Here is a 21045-nt window from a genome sequence, read left to right as displayed (position 1 = left end):
CACCCAAGGGTGGAATCAAACCCAGGTCCCTGGCACCATGAGGCAGCAGTGCTAACCACTGAGCCACCATGCCATGAAAAGTTATTTGGCAGTGATATTGACAAATTGACCACTCAATCTAACTAGGAATGGAGGGCAGAGATAATGGGAACTGTAGATGCTGGAGAATCCAAGATAATGAAGTGTGAAGCTGGATGAACGCAGCAGGCCAAGCAACATCTCAGGAGCACAAAAGCTGACGTTTCGGGCCTAGACCCTTCATCAGAGAGGGGGATGGGGAGAGGGTTCTGGAATAAATAGGGAGAGAGGGGGAGGCGGACCGAAGATTGAGAGAAAACAAGATAGGTGGAGAGGACAGTATAGGTGGGGAGGTAGGGAGGGGATAGGTCAGTCCAGGGAAGACGGACAGGTCAAGGAAGTGGGATGAGATTAGTAGGTAGGAAATGGAGGTGTAGCTTGAGGTGGGAGGAAGGGATGGGTGAGAGGAAGAACAGGTTAGGGAGGCAGAGACAGGCCGGGCTGGTTTTGGGATGCAGTGAGGGGAGGGGACAAACTGGACTGGTTTTGGGATGCGGTGGGGAAAGGGGAGATTTTGAAGCTGGTGAAGTCCACATTGATACCATTGGGCTGCAGGATTCCCAAGCAGAATATGAGTTGCTGTTCCTGCAACCTTCGGGTGGCATCATTGTGGCACTGCAGGAGACCCATGAAGGACATGTCATCTAAAGAATGGGAGGGGGAGTGGAAATGGTTTGCGACTGGGAGGTGCAGTTGTTTATTGCGAACCGAGCGGAGGTGTTCTGCAAAGTGATCTCCAAGCCCTCCCCCCACTGCATCCCAAAACCAGCCCAGCCTGTCTCTGCCTCCCTAACCTGTTCTTCCTATCACCCATCCCTTCCTCCCACCTCAAGCCACACCTCCATTTCCTACCTACTAACCTCATCCCACCTCCTTGACCTGTCCGTCTTCCCTGGACTGACCTATCCCCTCCCTACCACCCCACCTATACTCTCCTCTCCACCTATCTTCTTTTCTCCATCTTTGTTCCGCCTCCCCCTCTCTCCCTATTTATTCCAGAACCCTCTCCCTATCCCCCTCTCTGATGAAGGGTCTCAGCCCGAAACATCAGTTTTTGTGCTCCTGAGATGCTGTTTGGCCTGCTGTGTTCATCCAGCTTCACACTTTATTATCTAGGAATGGAGGGCAGTTTCCCTAAGCTGGACGGCCACAGGAGATGCTTCTGACTAAAAGGAGTAACTGCCTACTGTTCAGCCCAGACAGAAAGACACTTTCATCCTGAGACATCCTCCCTACAACAATGTGAACTTCCGAATTTAAAAAAATGCTCTCAGTAGTTGGGCCACCGAGGTGGAGTGGGAGCCCCTGCATGAGACAGTCTGTGGGCACAACTTTGGCTGAACAAGCATGTAGGCCCCTCACAGTATTGTTGGCAATCTGGTATGTTGCCAAGATGATACCTCCAGGCAGCTAGCATTGTTCCTGATAAAAATTCTAGTCAGCCTCAGACAAGAGACTTCATAAAATCATTTACCCAGCTTTATGGGTAGTTAGCCCTATTAATCCTAATCCCACCTCTAGAAAAATAGCATGGGGGGAATGGGAGTGTGCGGCAATCTAGAACACCAATAGTAGTGTGTACTTTTGTGTATGCTGCCTGTCTCTGTACTGTCTCCCATCTGGGGTGAAAATCCTATCCAACTCTCTGCACGTAATCATTAAAGTGGTGGTATTGGTATTATGGAAATCTGCAAGAGTTACTATAACTGGAAATGTAGAAGAGAAGTTTTCCAAAATAATTCAGTTAAAATTATATTATTACAGTGTTGTAATTTGTGTGTTCAGGGCTTCTTTTGAGTATATGTTTTAAAATATTGTGAAACAAAGTGTGACAAGGCATTCAAACTTAACACGATAATATTTTCAGATTGAGTTTCTACAAAAACATAGCATTAAACTGGATCTTAAAGTTATTTTCTTAACACAACGCATAACAAATATATCATCTTCACCTTTGACCCGTACTTCTTCTGCAACGAAGACGGCATAACAGCCTTGCTTTTCAGATTTTTACTTCCACAAGGCTCCTTACGCTGTTTTTGCAGAGACCTTTCTGTGCTCAAGGACCTCTTCGTTGTTGGCTCTGGTTCATTTTGGCTTTTATCCTTCACATTTTCATTGAATTTGATAGCCTTGACATCACCTCCTTTACTCATTAAACTCTGCTCCCGTTTCTGTTGGTTTGATGAAACTTTCTGAAGAAAATTCGTTTTTGCAATTTCATCCTAAATAGGAAAAAAAAATTGTGGATAAGAAAAAACTTCAGGGAAAGAAAAAACTAATCATTCATAATTTGTCTTATTTTTAACAAAACATTGATTATACCCAAGGTGTTTAAATATTCTGATATTTAAACATGTTCAACATGTTATCACAGATGAAATTTAAACAACAGTTAAGAGTCATGTTTGCAAAAATTGATTTCAGACTCAATCAGAAGCCTAAATAGTTTTAATTAAGAAAGTACAGTTAATGCATTTTCAAAAATGGAAGATTATACAGTGAGCTATAATATTTGAAAATTATTTCAGACTACTTACCCTCTACAGAAGCAAATATTTCTGTTTTCCCTAGTCTTGATTTCTATTTGTATTTTTTCAATTTGATACCCTTCCAGTGAATCTGAGCACTTTCTAAACCTCCAATATCTTCTGTACATAGCACAGAGCAGAACAACACATATAGTTTTCTGTTTGAGGTCTAAGGCTTTATATAGGTTCATTGTTACTTCTTGGCTTTTATATTCTACATGTTAAGATAAAACGTTTCATTCCTTTCTTTTAATACAACCAAATCAATTTGAGGCATCAACTTTAATACCCCGTGAAACTGTTGAATAAATTCTAATGTTTTTACAAAGTAGTAGGTTGTTTTCCATTCAGAGCATCATTACTGCTGTTGCATCTTTTTAAACTAAATGCATGCACTTATATATGTATTGTTATGTAATATCATCTGCTACCTTAACTCTATCCACGTTTTCTCAGTATGACTGCCAGAGAAGGTGGTGGAGATGGGTTTGATTACAACATTTAAAAGGCATCTGGATGGGTACATGAATAGGAAGGGTTTAGAAGAATACAGGCCAATGGGACTGGATCAGTTCAGGATATCTAATCAGCATGGAGAAGTTGGACCGAAGTGTTTGTTTCCATGCTGTATAACTCCATGACTTCCCTTGGCCTTCTAAAGAGTTAATGAGGCCTCCATTTGAAAGTATGGGCACCACTCACTTTGGGCGACAGTGCATCCACATAATTGCTCTATAAATTTAAGATAAATTGGCCCAGAAATGAAATATTAGTACCCACTTCTAAATATTTTGAAAAGTTGCCCTTAATTCTATCTCAGGCTTTCTTCATTTTCGCAATAATCCAATTTACTATTCTCACCTTCATGCCGTAAAACTTAGTCTTTACAATCATGAATGTTTTGTTTCCTACATACCCAACACATGAAATATATTTTCTGCAGTCATGTCAGAAGAATGAATGAACAACATTGGTTCAATAGTTCAAATCAATATTAAAATTGCATAGATCTGAAACTAACAATACTTCCTGGATAGGTTGTGCTTCATACAGTTTGCTATTCCCACCTATAAAAGTGTTGAATCTAATACAATCCAAGTGACAATAAATAAATTAAATCAAACACTGCCCTGGAAGGTGACATTAAATCACCCAAAATTATACTGCTGTAGGAGTCCAGTTCCTGCCCACTTACATCCGCAATTCCTGTGATGCTTTACACAGGTTTTGGAATTTCCAGTTTGCAGGCTTCAGCCGCCTCCTCTTCGCCATGGATGTACAATCCCTCTACACAACCTTCCTCCACCAGGATGGTCTCAGGACTCTCTACTTCTTCCTGGAACAAAGGCTGGAGCCATCCCCTACCCACCATCACCCTCCTCCACCTGGCCAAGCTTGTCCTCACCCTAAACAACTCTTCTTTTAACTCCTTTCATTTTCTTCATGTTGGAGGGGTGGCCATGGCTACCACATGGACCCCAGTTCTGCCTCTCCCTTTGTGGGGTATATGGAACATTCGTCGTTCCAGTCATATTCCGGTCCCCACTCACAACTCATTCTTTGATATATCGATTATATCATTAGTGCTGCTTCCCCTTCAAATCCAGAGCTGGAAATTGTTATTGATTTCACTTCAAACTTCCACCTCGCCTTCACTTTCACCTGGTCCATTGCTGATTCCTCCCTTCTATTCCTTGACATCTCTGCTTCTATTTCTGGGGACAGACTGGCCACTATTATGAGGTTCCAAGATAATAAAATGTGAGGCTGGATGAACACAGCAGGCCAAGCAGCATCTCAGGAGCACAAAAGCTGACGTTTCGGGCCTAGACCCTTCATCAGAGAGCTCTGATGAAGGGTCTAGGCCCGAAACGTCAGCTTTTGTGCTCCTGAGATGCTGCTTGGCCTGCTGTGTTCATCCAGCCTCACATTTTATTATCTTGGAATCTCCAGCATCTGCAGTTCCCATTATCTCTGATACTATTATGAGGTTGTTGGCTTGCTCGCCCTGCTGGCTGGTTATTGTACAGAGGTTTTGTAACCATGCTAGGTAACGTTATCAGTGCGGCCTCCGATGAAGCAATGTTGTTCTACTCTGCTTGGAATTTGTACGGTCTGGTCTGCTAATTTGGGTTGTGTCATTTCCAGTTCATTTCTGCATGCATTTGTAAATGGGGTCTAATTCCACATATTTGTTGATTGCATTTTGGGTTGAAAACCAGCCCTCTAGGAATTCCTGTGCATGTCTGTGGGTGGCTTGAGTTAGGATGGTCACTTTGTCCCAGTAAAATTGAAGGCCTTCACTGCCCGCATACACATCTATCATTCAGAGCAGTGTGATCAGGTTCCCTTTGTCCTCACTTTTTATCCCACCAGCCTCTGCATTCAAAGGACCATTTCAGACAACTCCAGCAAAATACCACCAGCAAACAGCTATTCACTGTTCTAGCCAGATCGTTAATCACTCCTTTGTTTGTCCAACCGTTCTTCTCTCTATTTCGGCTCTATCCCCATCTATTGTTTAATCCTACTCTTAGCCCCACCCTGTATTCTGCATAAAAACCAACATTTTCCGAGCTGCCATCAGTTCCGGACTCAAAACATTAATTCTGATTTCTCTTCACAGATGCTGCCACACCTGCTCAGCTTTTCTGCCAGTTTCTGTCTTTGTTTCCTGCTGTAGGAGATCCTGGAACAGAAGGGTAGATGAAGCTATATTACTTCTTAATCCTGTCCCTTCTGCATATTTTAATGATCTGCAAAAGCAAGGAAAATTTAGGAAATGGAAGCTCCTTAACAACAAATAATATGAATTCATTGGCAGACTCTCTTCCACACTCAGGCTGAGTCCATAAGTGGCTATACAGGCCAATGCAGCTACCACAGGCACTGATGGGGCAGAAGGTGGTCGCGGGAAGGGTGGCTGGGACGTTGGTATGGCAACACACTACTTTCGCTGTTTTTGCCTGGCTTCGGCTTTTTCCCCAACAGTAAGTCTTGAGGTGCTCAATGCCTTCAGGGATGCTCCTCCTCCACTTTGGACGGTCTTAGGCCAGTGATTCCCAGGTGTCTGTGGGATTTGGGAATGCAGCACTTTGCCAGTGAGGCAATGAGGGTATGACTGGAGCACTTCCAACAACAATAACAGCACTTATTAGGAGCAATACTTAAGAGATTATTGGATACAGCCATTATATCTGGACAGTAGTATTTTATGTACACTCTCAATTTGAATCTTATTGTGATATATCTGGAAAAACAATTGATAGAATCTTGCCTTCATGTCTTCTTCTGGACAGAAACAAAGAATGAGAGAGAGGTCTCACTGAGCCAAAAAGTGGTACTTGATGCAGTCAGCAAGAGTTGCATATTATCTACGAGCTAACAGACAGAACACAGGAAAGAGATGCTGTCTGATCAAAGAACGGCATATCGCAGCAATCCAAAGACTCTGAAAGACTAGCACTAGCAAAGGAGAATCGGAATGAGCCTTACCACTGGTGGTCATTTTGGAATTTCTCTGAAAATAAAGGAAAGCTGGTTTCAACAAATAAACAGCGTTAGACCTTAGCTAATTGGGAGATATTAACTGATTAGAAGCTAGGTGTGACTGTGCACATACAAAGACTGCCTACCTGTGACAAACATGCCGTAATATACAACGCAATGGGTTTATTCATTGCATTAAAAATGTTGCTTACTAAGTAATTTTTTTTTGATTGCTTGTTACCTTAAAGTCTTAAAACTTGAAATCTTGTTGTTCAATTCCTTTTAGTTGCTCACTGGGTATTCAATTCTTTTAAGTTATTGGCCTCTATGGGTTTCATAATAAAAACAACTATATTCTTGGAGTGAGCTATTGTAACTTTCCCCTTGTCTATTTGCATGATGTTTGAGAATCATTATTTGTGGAATGAATAAGCAGTTAATAGCATGACTTTTGCTCTGTCCAGCAATATTCTTTCAATTATATGTGGGAAATAATTACTAATTTGGGGCGGCACGGTGGCTCAGTGGTTAGCACTGCAGCCTGACAGCACCAGGGACCCGGGCTCAATTCCAGCCTCGGACGATTGCCTGTGTGGAGTTTGCACATTCTCCCCGTGTCTGTGTGGGTTTCCTCCGGGTGCTCCCATTTCCTCCCACAGTCCAAAGATGTGCAGGCTAGGTGGATCGGCCACGCTAAATTGCCCGTAGAGTTCAGAGGTGTGTGGGTTACAGGGGGATGGGTCTGGGTGGGATGCTTCAAGGAGTGGTGTGGACATGTTGGGCCGAAGGGCCTGATTCCACACTGTAGGGAATCTAATCTAAGTGGCAAAATAATGTAAAATTCTTTATATCCATGAAAAGGAGAAACCATCCAACCTTCAATCTTTTGTGGCTTGACACTAAAGAAGAAAACTGTGAACAAAATATTTTAAGAATTAATAGTCACACCTCTAAAGGCTCAGAGCCTGAAAACCAATCCTCAAATGAATGTATTACTTCTGAGGTTGGATTATAAAATCCTAATCATGACCAGTCTCATTATTCATATGCCCGTCACTGTTTTAACAAAGCCTAAAATTATTTCAGTACCAGACCACAGATCCACTTATGCATTCGGCCTGATCCTGGTCAGAAATGTGCCTGCTAACAATATTAGATATTTGAAGAGACAGTCTGAAGAGAATTAACTTATAATTTATGATCCTCCACAGAGTTAAGGCCATTCCATATTGGCTAGGAAAACGAGGTTCTGGGGATTGGACTAACTAATTAGTTCAAGTGAATCAGTTGCATGAAATCACATCCTAGGAACGAAAAAAATGGCTAGTATCAACAGACTTAAAAATGAACCAATAACCATTAATGGATGCTAATCTCTGGTTGTAAAGGGATACTAGATCCCTGATTATTATACATCAGATCTTCTCTGTATTGGATAAAATATTAGTTCCTGCACCAAAAATAGGAGAAACTTTCTAATTATGAGTCCCTGCTATGAACTGCATCAAGTATATGCCGACAGATCTCCAACCCCCACATACAAACAAAAATGGAACATGAGAGAAAACAAACCTTTTTCAGGTTTTTAACAATAAATGAGTTCACTGAGTACACTCACTAATTAAACTGCAGCAATGTGACCACTTTAAATTGTTAAAATTCTGGAATATACTTCGCATGGCATAAGAAAGAAGCCATCACTTCTTGAATTTCTGCAATTTTTGCATTGATTTATAACAGTTCAGTGGGAAATCCACTTCTCTTTTTGGGCAAGTATAAAACTTGCGTCTTGAAGCCTGGTCTTCTCCACAGAGGGAGAATTCTTCCAGTTGCCCCTCTTTGTCTATCTTAGCTAACATGATACAGTTGGTGTTGCTGCTGGAGGTTTGATCATTTATTTATGATGTGAAATAAAAAGAACAACAGTCTTAATATTTTAGGGCCAATGACCCTTCTTCAAAAGTTAGTTCTGAAAAAGAGTCACTGGTCTTGAAATATCTCTCTGCAGATATTGCTAGATCTACTGAGCTTCTCCAGCAATTTTTGCTTTTGTTTTGGATTTCCAGTATCCGCAATTCTTTTCTTAAAAAACATTTTTTGTTGGTTTCTAGAATCCATTCAGCCACTGCAGTGCTTACCCATAAAAGAATACTTGCCTGAAACCATATTTTTAAAAGTTTGTTCATGGAACGTAGGTACGGCTGGATAAGCCAGCATTTATTGCCCATCTATAAAACTGCTCTCAAAAAGGTTCTTGAATGGCTGCAGTTGTTTGGATGTAGAAATAATCACAAAACTTTCAGGATGGGAGTTCCAGGGGTTTATCAAGGATGCAGTTCCGATTCAGGATGTTGAGAGGTTTGGAGGGAATCTTGCAGGTAGTGCAAGTTCCCCTTGTGTCTGCTGCCCTTGTCTTTTTGGATGGTGTAAATGTTATGTATTTATAAAGTATTGATGATAAAAAAGAAATCTGATCATACGGTAAAGGAGGTTTAGTGAGCTAATACAATTCATCTGGTAGATGGTACACACTGCTGCCACTGTGCATCGCTGGTGAAAGGAATGAATGTTGAAGGTCATGGATGGAAAGCCGATCAAGTGGGGTGTCCTGTCCTGAATGCTGTTGAGTTGCTTTAGCATTGTTGAAGCCGCACCCATCCAGGCAAATGGAGAGTTTCCATCTTACTAATGAATTGTACTATGTGAGATGGCAGGCAAGCACTGAGAAGATAGGAGAATTCTTAGTTTATGAGTTGTTCTTGTAGCCACAGTATGCATATACAATGATAAGACACAGGAGCACAACGATATTCAAACCATGGAGTCTGCTCTGCCATTCGATAAGATCATAGCTGATCTCATAATCTTTATTTCCACTTTAATGTGTTGGCATCATTTTACTTGATTTCCTTACTGATTAAAATCTGTCTGCCTCAGCTTGAATGTACTTAACAATCCAGCCTCCACAGCACTCTCAATAAATGATTCCACGGACTCACTAACTTCTGAGAGAAGAAATTTCTCCTCATCTGTCTTAAATGGAAGACTCCTTACTGACACAATGTCCTCTATTTCCAGGCCCTCCCACATGGGAAAATAATCTTTCTGCATCTACCTCGTCAACTCCTCTAAGAATTAAAGTTGGTCCTGTTCAATTTCGGGCCAATGGTATCACAAGGATGTTGATAATGAGGGACTCAATGATAGTAGCATTGTTGAATGTCAAAGGGCTATGGTTAGATTCCTACTTGTTGGAGATGGTCATTACTTGGCACTCTATGACACAAATGTTATTTGCCAATTATCAGCTAAGCTATCAACTATGTTGTCTAAATCTTACTGTGCATGGACATGGACTGCTTCACTATAATGAGAAGTTATGAATGGTGTGGAATATTGTACAATCCTAAGCATCAAATATTAGAAGAATGTCTGGCCAGCCATTAATATGGTCTGGGTGCTCAAAAGTATTCTGGATGGAGACCTTTAGGTCAAGAAATTTGGGGGCATGCTATAATTGGTAATTCCCAGGAACCATAGGTGGCATCAGAACAAAAGCTGCAACAGCGTTCAGCTGGGCTTTGACATAGTTCACTGATTAAGGTAGGTGAGTTCTGCAAAGAAATTCTCTGATCTGCCATCATATTTACACAAACGTTCTTCCAACTTTACATTTAGGATCCAAGCAGCTAGTCTATGAGTCTCCATTTGTTGTGGGTCCTCAGTTGTTCCAATAGGGTTGAAAACATGGTTGTCATTGATCATTTCAAGTCACTTGCAGTTGTGGTCAAATAGTTAGATTGGATAATTCAATGTATTCAGCACTTTCCAACATACTGTCTATGACAGGGTCCAAATTAATTCATATCTTCAAAATAATTTTCCCAGATGAAGCTGCATCATTCTGAAGAGATGACACAAATTCTGACATTGTGTTGATCTAATCCAATCCCGTAAATATACAGGAGTCTGTGCTATAAGCAACGGCATAACTTTGTGACGCAGTAGTGAGAAATGCAAGGAAGATCGCTGAACTTCAGTGCACTAGCAACCTCAGCAATATAATCAGAATGTATTGATCCATACTTTGTGTAGGATGCAGACTGAGAAACTCTGCTGAATGCAGACCAAAGACCAAGAATTTCAGCATTGTGCAACATGGTTCTGTTTCATGAGAATTGTCACCCTGAAAAGTAGTTGTTTTTAGAGATTACCATTAGTATAGGGACAGAGAAACATTGCCATATTGTTACACCAATTGTCACCTCGGTCCAGAGAATTTTTTTTATTTAATTAAAATTAAGCAGAAAGAAAACTAAATTGTACTGCTGCTGTTGTTGATTCAGAAAAAGTTCCATAAATTAAGCCTGCCTCTATCTTGCTACAGTGTAAACTTCTTAAATTAATAAAAACTGAGAGGAAGCACAATTTGTGTACATATTATGGTTTTAATAAATTTATGACATCCAAATTATTTTCTTGACAAGTCAAATCTTTGAACTTTAATTGTAATTGTTACTACTGTGATGGGAGGGATGCACAAGTAATCAATCCTCAACAGTTGCACCACTCTTTTTGTGTTCTTCTGTCTTAAATAAAAGGCTTCTTTAAATTCTGTATAATCCATTTATTATTACACAGAATGCATTCGTAAAACAAGTGAAAAACTAGTTAACATCTAAACTATAATCTGGAATTAGAATATATCTACTTAATCCCAAACAGTCATACCATAAGAAGTCTCCCACATAGGATTTTATTTAAAAGAAAAACGGCACAAGAATAAACACTCTTGCTGGCCAACAGGAAAGCAAAAGAAAAGACTTCTCATGATCTATCAGTTTTGTCAAATCAAATTGCTGACAGCAATAGATCAATGGAAGATCTTCAATTCACAGAGAAATAAAGCTGGATCTGACTCTTTGGAAAGTAAACACAATTCAGCTTTTCAGGGTTTATAAGGCAATCAGATATATAGAGTTATTTGGAAACTTTATCAGATTCTCAGAAACATCTGTTCAGAGAAACTGAGTGAGAGAGAGAGACTTGCAGCTTTTGCTGACCACTTGCAGTGCTTATTGACCATTCAAGTCTGAAAACGGAAAACTAACTCCAGAAAGGGTTGTTAAGAAATCATTAGTATAGAGCCTCCCGAGTCCTTTCAAAGCCATGTTTTCCGGTAATTATTGGCCATAAACCTAATATTTTCTTGTTGTTTTTCGAAGTCACCTGACTTTTTGCAAATACTGCATTTCTCAAGAAGGGTCAAGGCCCGAAATGTCAGCCTTCCTGCTCCTCTGATGCTGCTTGGCCTGCTGTGTTCATCCAGCTCTACACCTTGTTATCTCGACTACATACTAAACGTTGACTTCATTTCATAGTAGACGGGACTTGTAAAAAATTTCGATCCAGAAAACAATTCAATATTTCCCAAGTTTTCACATAGTCATCAATGATAAATAAACATTTCAAACCTGAAGAATAGGAAAACTGTCACTGCCATGTGCCCAGATAGGTCCAAAATGGCCAAATAATCTATTTTAATTAAGAGTTACCTAGGACCAACAATGGAACTCCAATTTTCTTTGAACAGTTCTACAGGCTCTTTGATGTCTACCAGAACAGACAGATGGATCTCAGTTCAATGCTTCATCTGAAAGCCAATCTGGAAGACAGCACTCCCTCAGTTTTTCTGCATTAATACCCAGTCTCTGAAGGTGGTCTTGAATCACATCAGACGCAAAAGTATTTTAAATACATTTGAAGTTACAGAATGGCACTTTTCAGCTCACTAAACAAAGTGGAGAAATCAGAAGAAGCACTGGGTCAAACTTTTGAGTTAATCAGGAATTCAAATAGCAGAGGTCATAGACTGTAAAAATTTCCACTTGAAATTACTGAAGCCCTGAGTCGATAGCATTACATCAGTGGATGAAGTATAATGGGCACTTCCCCTGCTCTAAGATTACCTCCTTGCAGTGGACGGAAGACTGAAGTGTGGCAAAGTTAAAAACAATATGCAATTAAAATGCATACATACAGACATAGTCGGTTCTGCTCGCTACATCTGTACCATTCTCACCTCCTTCTCCAAGTAGCATCCTTGATCATTTAAAGATATCCAATCAGGACTTGTAGCAGATTGGGTGACAGTGTCGACCACAATGCTACTTCAGCTGGAATGACAACTGTCTAGTGAACTGAGCTAAACGTAATCCAGCTCACCACTCCTCATTCCCACCCATTGCACTCCTAACTGACCTGTCCTGGAAAATTATCAGGTACCTATTTTCCCCTAATTGCCATTTTTTCTGACTTTTACTCTTTTAATGCTGTTTAACAGAGATAGACGAGGAGCAGATATGGTGAAGTGAAATCTCAGACATGCTAAGAGATCAAAAGCAGCACTCACCATTCAGAATCTCATTGAAACTGACCTTTATACCTCCATTCAATAGCTCAAAGGCATCAGTAAGGTAACTGAATGTAATTCAGCCACACTGATAAATGTATAATTACTTCTATTGTCATATTTAGGTCTCTGGGGTAGGTCAGTAGACTATATCCAATTTATTTTTAAAACAGATGTGATTTGTTTTACTGCCCCATTAAAACAATTTTGTTTTTTTTAAATCAAACACCACTGGAGACGTCTTGCTATCAACCAATGCATAATGGAACAATACTTACAGGATCCTTTCTGTATAACGATTAGTAACAGCAGGTAAGCAGCAACACATGGTTCTGGAATCTTTAAAATCCATGAAGATAAAGTATCAATGAATAATGGAATGTAAAATTATTTCCAGAAGTGAGTTTTTAAAAGAGCTCTTTATAAATACAAGTACACAGGGAGCACATGAATAATTCCCAACACATTACACACAAGTAACTTGACATCATCTTTCTACACAAGTGAATAACTTTAATCTTAATAATCTTCTTGGCAAGAATAAAAAGGGGAAGCTACTGTTTTGGCTACCATTGGGTAGCAATGAGTCATGGACTTAGCAACGCTCGTTTAGCTGTCAATTAATTAACAGAAAACAAATTCTGATACTTCATTTCCAGATAGAAGCTTCATCTGAATTTCAATAAGTTTCACAATTTTCATGATCTGTGCGGGAAGACAGATTGTGATTCAGATTCAAGCAACAGAGTATTGAAGTTCATGGTCAGCAAAGGATTGGGAGACAGCCAGGAAAATGCTGTAATTGTCTTGTCTGGAGGTGATTGGTACATTGATAAGAGTGCCAACATCAAATAGGTTGAGTTATAGATAACGGTTAAACAGAGATAAGCGATATTAAAGAAGTGTGAGTAGGCAATCTTGTGGTGATGAGGACATGGGGCTGGAATTTCACCTCAGGGTCAAATAGAATACAAACGTTGAAAACTTATCTGCTTTAGCCGAAGAAACTTCTGAACAAACAGAATCAGCAATACGGAATTGGAGTTCTTTATGGTGAGCGATGAAATTGCAGTTTATCCAATATTAGCTGTCAGATTACCTAAACTTATATTCATACAGTAACTTTAACATAATGGAATATCCTAACATCCTATTGCTAAGTAAAGTGTGACACTGAGTTACACAAGACAAAATTAGGCAGCTGATGACAAACTTGATCAAAGAAGTATGTTTTAAAGAATGTCTTAAGGAGATAAGTCAGGTATTCAAACAGAGGGGTGTCAGGGAGGCAATTTCAGGACAAGCATTCTGGGCAATTGAAGATCAACTACTAATGGTGAATTAATGAAAACTGAGAATGCGCAACATGTCAAAGTTAGGGGAGGAGAGAGATGTTGAAATGTTGTGGACCCAAAAGATATGACAGATGTAGGGAAGGGCATAACCATGAAGAATTTAAGCAACGATGAAAATTTCAAAATTAAGGCATTGCCTAATGGAGAGCTAATGTGGGTCAGTGGCACAACAGAGATAGGGAGGCAGACTTGTTACAAATAAAGACAGGGTTTAGAGCTGTAGACGAAGAGTTAGAAAAGAAATGCAGCTCAGCATTGTCGGTGTATATGTACAAACAATACTGTATCTTTGGGTAATGTCATCAAGAGGAAGAATGTAGATGGAAAACAGGACAGAGGAAAACACAGACAGGAATTCCTATGACAATGGTGGAATAGAAAAAGACATCATTGTTAGAGTTTCTCTGGCTATGACTGGACCCAATCAAGGACAGTCCCAAGTTGAAGAATAGAGCAGACAGGTACGAAATCTTCAATACTTCAGTTCCCTTAAAATATCAGAGAATCTTGGAAGACTGTGACCAAAGCCTCTAGACTTTAGGCAACATTTTAAGCAAAGCAGTTAAAATTACAGTGATATTGATAGTGATAGACAAAAATGGATTTTAATATAGCCTAATGTGAGGTCATCCACACTGGACCTAAAAAACATACAACAACTTTCCTGATAAATGGTGAAAAACTAGAGACAGTGAAAGTCTGAAGTGGCTTGGGATCATTCATTATTAAAATACCGGTATGGAAAACAATCAAAGGTCATAGAATAACAAGGTGTGGAGCTGGATGAACACAGAAGGTAAGGCAGCAGATTAGGAGCAGGAAAGCTGATGTTTCGGGCCTAGACCCTTCATCAGAAAAAAGGTCATAGAATACTAACTTTTATAAAGCGCATCTAGATACACAGAAGTAGAAGCCATGCTTCAATTATACAAGAACCCAATTAAACCAATTTGTAGGACTGCCAGCAATTCTGGGTACCACACCTCAAACTGCAACATAGTTTTACCAGCATGATAGTTGGGAATGAGTTTACACTCATCTCCATAGCGGGTTTAATGACAATGGACATTTAATTCAACTGAAGAATGATGGGAGAGAAAGCTAATTTAATACATGGATGGCCTTGTCACCTTGCCGCAATTGTGACATCAAAATGGGCAATTAATCTGCGGTACGGACTGCATTTTCTTGCTACTAAACAAGTGACAACTGGGTGGTTAAGCAGAACAAACGAGAGGTAAAATTTCCAGCATTTGGGGATCCAGGATCCTTTGGTGGGGTGCTGATTATGAATTTTGTACCAAAATGTTCAAGAGTAAAATTGTGAATGCAAGTAAACGGAAATATATTGTGAGACTGTTTTTTATATATGTAATGTATATCTCCATATATGTAATATGTATCTCCAATCGCCGATTAGGTTCTGGGCCCTGTTCTCACTGCCAGTTGCCTCGGATGCTGGGCCAAGAGACCGCCACAGGCCGTCAAGACACTGTCATGGGCTGCTGAAAGACTTCCACACTGGGCCACGGGGCTGTCTCGCCAAGTTGAGACTAGGAGAAGAAAGAAGAAAAGAAACACAAAGAGAGAAAAGAAAGAGAAAACAAGAGAGAAAGAAATGGATGGATCTGACGTGCTCTGGCTGAAGGATCATAATCTTGAGGCTCAATGCAAGCTCAAGGAACAACACCTGAGCTTCTCCAACACTTCCTATGTTTTTTATTACACGCAAAATTCTTTAAGCTTAAAGAATTAAGCTTTTGAGAGCAATATAAGAAGACAACAGCATCAAGTCACTAAGGAACAACCTAAGAAGTTAAACCAGCAACTATCCTGCCTTATAATGCCACTAGTTCCAGCATTAGGGTATCTTGTGGCAAGTTGGCCACGGAGGAAATCAGTTTGAGAATAGAGTTCTTCAGCAAATGGAGGATCCTCTGTTGAATGTATCAGCCAGTGATCTTCAACTTTTTGCCATGTCCTGAATGTCTACAGAGAAATATATTCTCATATGAGGTTCTGGGTGAAAAACCTATTCCCTTATCGCATTTCCAATTTGCCAGTTTGGTTGCCAAAGCAACCATTCCAGTGTCATCAAATTTCCAAACATTAGCCTTAATTTTGTCACTTTGCACCAAATAATAATACTGACAACTCATCTTCAAACTGTTTCTGAAATACTAGTGCTGCTGAATGCTGAACATTATTTCATATACATGAATTATCACATTTAGTAAACATTCCTTACAGTTAATTTCACTTTCATTGCTAGGAAATATTTTATAGAAATGCCAATGAAATTACTGAAAATATCAGTCAAAAATGCCTGCATAGTGTGCATTCAAAAAAGGATATTGATAGGCAGCTAGATTGTGCAACATGATCTCCATGGATACCATGGTAATACTCCACAAAATGCAAAACAGATCAATAAAATGGGGGTGGGACAGATTCAGAGAATCTTTGTTCATCTGTTATTTTGATACTCTAGAAATACAGGCAAGACGATCTTTCCTACAAATTTACTACTGCTAGTGACTACTATTACTATCCATCACAACAGACATCTCAAAAGCTCAACATGCAGGAATTTTAAAATGAAACAAATTTCATAAGCAGCTGAAACAAAAAGATCCTGTTTACATTATAGTGAGTATAGTTTTGTGGGGATGTTGCAGAAAAATCACTTTTGCTATTTCTTTCTCAAGTGCTTTCCACACAAAAAACAGTACATATTAATTAATGTGTATGACATACAAATTTTCTTGTTGGTTTTGTTAGCTATCAATAAAACACAGAAACAGAAAAGAGTAGGAGTCAGTCATTCAATCACTTAAGCCTGCTCTGCCACGCAATATGATCACGGGTGATTGTTGAGATCAATGTCTAATTCCCCCACCACCCCATATATCTTCATCCATAGCCACAAGAGCTATATCTATCTTCTTCCTGAAAACACAAAGTTTTGGCCTCATCCACTTCCTGTGGCAGTGAAATCCAGATGTTCAACACTCTCGGTTGATGATATTTCTCTTCATCTCAGTCCTAAAAGGTTTACTCATTATCCTTAAATTATGACCCCAGTCCTGGATCCCTCACTGTCAGGAACATCCTTCCAGTATCTAACCTGTGAAGGTCCTGTTCAAATTTTATAGTTTCTATGAGATCTTCCCTCATTTTTCTAAACTCCAGTGAATTCAATCGTAACCGATTCAATCTCTCCTCATACATCAGTCCTGTCATGCCAGGAATCAATTCGACAAACCTTCGCTGTACTCCCTCTATAACAAGAGCATCCTTCTTCAGGTAAGGAGGCCAAAACTACACGCAATATTCAAGGTGTAGCCTCAACAATGCCCTATATGATTGCAGCAAGACATCTTAGTTCTTGCACTCAAATCTTCAAATCCAACATACAGTTTACCTTCTTTTCTGCCTGCAGCACTTGCACTTATTTTCCGCAACTGGTGCACAAGGACAAGCAGGTCCCATTCAACATTGCCCTGTCTCTATTTACAGGCATTCAAATAGTGATCTGCCTTCCTATTCTTGCTCTTCAAGTGGATAACTTCACATTTAGATAGCAAGAACTGCAAATGCTGAAGACAGGGATAACAGTGTGGAGCTGGAGACCCAGCCAGGCAGCAGTAGAGGAACAGGAATGCTGACGAATGGGTCAGGGTCCTTCTTTCCTGCTCCTCTGAAGCTGCCTGGCCTGCTGTGTTCCTCTAGCTCCACACTCTGTTAACTTCACAATTATCCATGTTACATTGCATCTGCCATGTTTGTGCCCACTCACTCAGCCTGTGCAAGTCACATTGTAACATGTGCGTCCTCAGTTTTGTACCATCTGAAAATTTGAGAGATATTACATTTAGCTCCCTCATTTAAACTTTTTAAAGTGAAATGAATAACAGTGCTACAGTTATGATGAACTGTGCAGTCAGACTGATCTACCCAAAATGCCTTTCAATTGTAATTCAGATGAGCCTACTACATAACTTTTATTTTAGTAATTTTTATTAACATTCTATTTAATACAAACTACTTATTCAAATTTTGGGATATGTGGGGACAAAACAATGGATGTATGTAAATAAGTTCTTGAGCAATAGAAGTCTGTGCACACATCAGCATACAACTTGTAATCAAGATTTAAATGGAACCTAGATCTTGTGTTTTTGGCTGGCTGTCTATATGATATTAACTGATTTTGTTTTACACCAGGTTCAGTGAACCTGACAGCTTTGGGGTGCCATGAACTGTGTCTCAGCCCCTTATTAGGAATCAACAATGAAAACATCCCATTGAAATTAATATAAATACGTCTTATATGTCACTCTTAAATTCACAGTGATATCAAATACACTAAACACAGTGTAACCTAAGCTGCACAAAGTGAAGTGAATTGATAACCAGAAATAGCTGTTTATACATGGACCTTTAATCTGCCTCTAACACTTTTCAATGTGTTTTAATTATGATGAATTGCTTTTCAATGCAACAACAATTACATAGGCAATTGTGGTATCCATTTTGCAAACTGCAAGATCGAATAAGTAGCAATGAAGTCAATGGCCAGCCTATCACTTTTAGTTGTGTGACTGAAGGGGAATCGTGTTCTATAAAAGTATTTTGTTGTATCTGGTGCACAATGTTCTTTCCAGACTACGTCTATACACAATAAAGTGGTCTAGGATGCCAACATTGTGGGTTCAACTCCTGCAATGGCAGGGGTTAACATGAAGGACTCTCCTTCTTAACCTCTCCCCTCTCTCTGTAATGCCAGTGCAGCTCTATAGTCCTTTAGCACAAAAGCAGCTTTACTTTCCTTCTGTGGTCCGGGACCATTCACATTTATGAATAAGGCTAGCACAGTTCAGATCTTTAATATCAGTGCAAAAATTGTCAAATAATGCCTATAGCTGTTGTAAATTAGATCCTAACAATTGTCTGCTATGTTCCAAGCTCATTTTGATGAAGTTAAAAAACATGTTAGATATTCTTATCATGCTATTTAATATTTATCATTGTATGTTACTTAGTTATAAAACATGTCATTGCTGGGTTACGTCTACGCCAAGTGAAAGAGCAATGCATGCAGCATCATATTATAAAGCTGAGAATTCTTTCATATGATCTCCCCAAATATTTTTGAAAAAAATACTTTGAAGATCAATGATAATTAATTTTAAAAAGTTACATCAAAACAAATACTTAATTACATTCAGAGATAGTAGGAACTGCAGATGCTGGAGAATCTGAGGTAACAAGGTGTCGAGCTGGATGAACACAGCAGGCCAAGCAGCATCAGAGGAGCAGGAAAGCTGACGTTTCAGGTCTGGGCCCGACACATCAGCTTTCCTGCTCGGCCTGCTGTGTTCATCCAGGTCTACACGTTGTTATCTTAAATACTCATTGATCACAGGATTAAAATACATTCATCACAAAAATTCACAACATTTTCTTTAGACTTACCTGTATGTCCTGATTAATAATAGCGATCCAGGCATCAACAGTCTTTCCAATACGGATCTTCTCTGCAGCGGAACTGAAAGATAATTCAATTAAGTATTAATCTTTCATATCATTTTAATGTCTAATTTGTCAGTGTGTAAAAATCATAATTTGAAAGTAAATGAAGATTATATTATTTTCTCGCTCAAATTGTGATTTGCCTTTTAATGATTTCTTCCTACAAATTGAATAAGGTTTTAGAATTTCAGGTCTGAGCACAATTTCCACCAAAGTAATTGTAACCTTTGAAAATAATTTGAAATTTCAAAGCAGAAAGGATGTTTTGAACAACTCCCTTTGCAGACAGTATAAAGTATTAAACAACAATTCTTCACTGAATGTAACTGTGAAAGAATTGAGAGTAGTACATCATTCAAAATTAGCTTTGTGCACCAGTTGCATCAACTTCTAGACAGATGGTTGAGAGTTCATTTCACAGACTTGGGCACCTACTTTTGCTGATATTATCACGCAGTACTGAGCAACATGTGTTGTCGGAAATGCTATTTTTCAGATGGATATCTTATCTACTTCTTCAGGAATGAAACGTTCTTGTGGCATTATACAGAAGGGTGGGGTAAGTTCTCTTGTTGTCCTGATTAATTTTGATGCTGCGACCAAACAGCTTGTTCAGTAATTTATCTCAATGCTATTTATAGATTCTTGGTATGTACAAATTGACTGCCACATGTCCTTACCTTAAAAGAGTTGCGGCAATTCACTGGAAATGTATGGAATGCTTCAAGGAACTAAATGGTGATATATCATTTTTCCTTTCACAATGGCAGTTGGGCCAGTCAAATTATTCTAAATTGGTAGCTGTATAACATTTCCTACATTTTCCCTGCAAAGACATTTTTCTCAATCCACAAACCAACAATGCATTTTATTAATTGCATACATCTTCCATTCAAATCATATCTAACGAAAATGTTACAGAGCAACACACAATAAATTAATTACTATCTACAATACAATTGTACCGAACTCCAGGCAATTAATGACAGGGATTGTATCCACTTTACTTTCAAGATAGAAAAGATCGGCTGTTTTTGTCTAAATGCACAAACAACCGGATATATCTATTCAACTACTGTGATTTTCTGATTTCAGAAAATGGAATCAAGCTAAATTATTTCAATATGTTACTGTACTCAGTAAGTTGCCAGGTTACTGTGAAACTGAACTAATTCAGATAATGTCTCACAAAAACGATGAGAAAAATGTAGTTTTGAATTTTCTGACATTCAAAGAGAAATTTGGTAAAGATACTAGGTCATTATCTCACATAATTATGTTTTACTTTTGAACTGAATTCCACAGTCATCTTTTCCAGTCTCCACTTAATGGGCTGCAGGATTTTGATTGGTTAAATAGTAATAAACAGATGAAAGACTGCATACTGGTCCTGTCTGGCTCAGCAAGCATACTTGGCAAAGCATCTGTTCTGGATACAGGTTCTTGTTTAGTAATATAGTGGAGCCTCAGACCTAGTCATCATCTCACTAAACCTAGACAACTCATTTATCTCAGGTTTACCATTCCCAAATATTATTTTAGCATCAGAGTTCTGATCTGGCATTTGACCTCATTCTCTTGTTATTATCATTGAATTTACTTAATAATTTGAAGCAGTGAAATCAGACTAACAAGTGTGGATAAA

The 21045-nt window shown here is 39.1% G+C and overlaps 1 protein-coding gene across 2 annotated transcripts in view; it reads right to left on the bottom strand.

Annotated features, from left to right (window-relative positions):
* Positions 1 to 21045, bottom strand: part of kiaa0586 (KIAA0586 ortholog) — a 490003-nt gene that overhangs the window by 187779 nt on the left and 281179 nt on the right. For both annotated transcript variants that reach the window (XM_048537548.2, XM_048537549.2), the window contains exons 14-15: positions 19344 to 19416; positions 2031 to 2303 (exon numbers count right to left, since the gene is read on the bottom strand). In XM_048537548.2, coding sequence (XP_048393505.1) covers positions 2031 to 2303; positions 19344 to 19416 — 346 coding nt within the window. The remainder of the gene's footprint in view (positions 1 to 2030; positions 2304 to 19343; positions 19417 to 21045) is intronic.

Source organism: Stegostoma tigrinum, chromosome 10 (assembly GCF_030684315.1).
Source record: "Stegostoma tigrinum isolate sSteTig4 chromosome 10, sSteTig4.hap1, whole genome shotgun sequence".
Classification (NCBI taxonomy): Eukaryota; Metazoa; Chordata; class Chondrichthyes; order Orectolobiformes; family Stegostomatidae; genus Stegostoma; species Stegostoma tigrinum.
The sequence above is the reverse complement of the archived record's forward strand: the minus strand, read 5'-3'. Positions and strand labels throughout refer to the sequence as shown.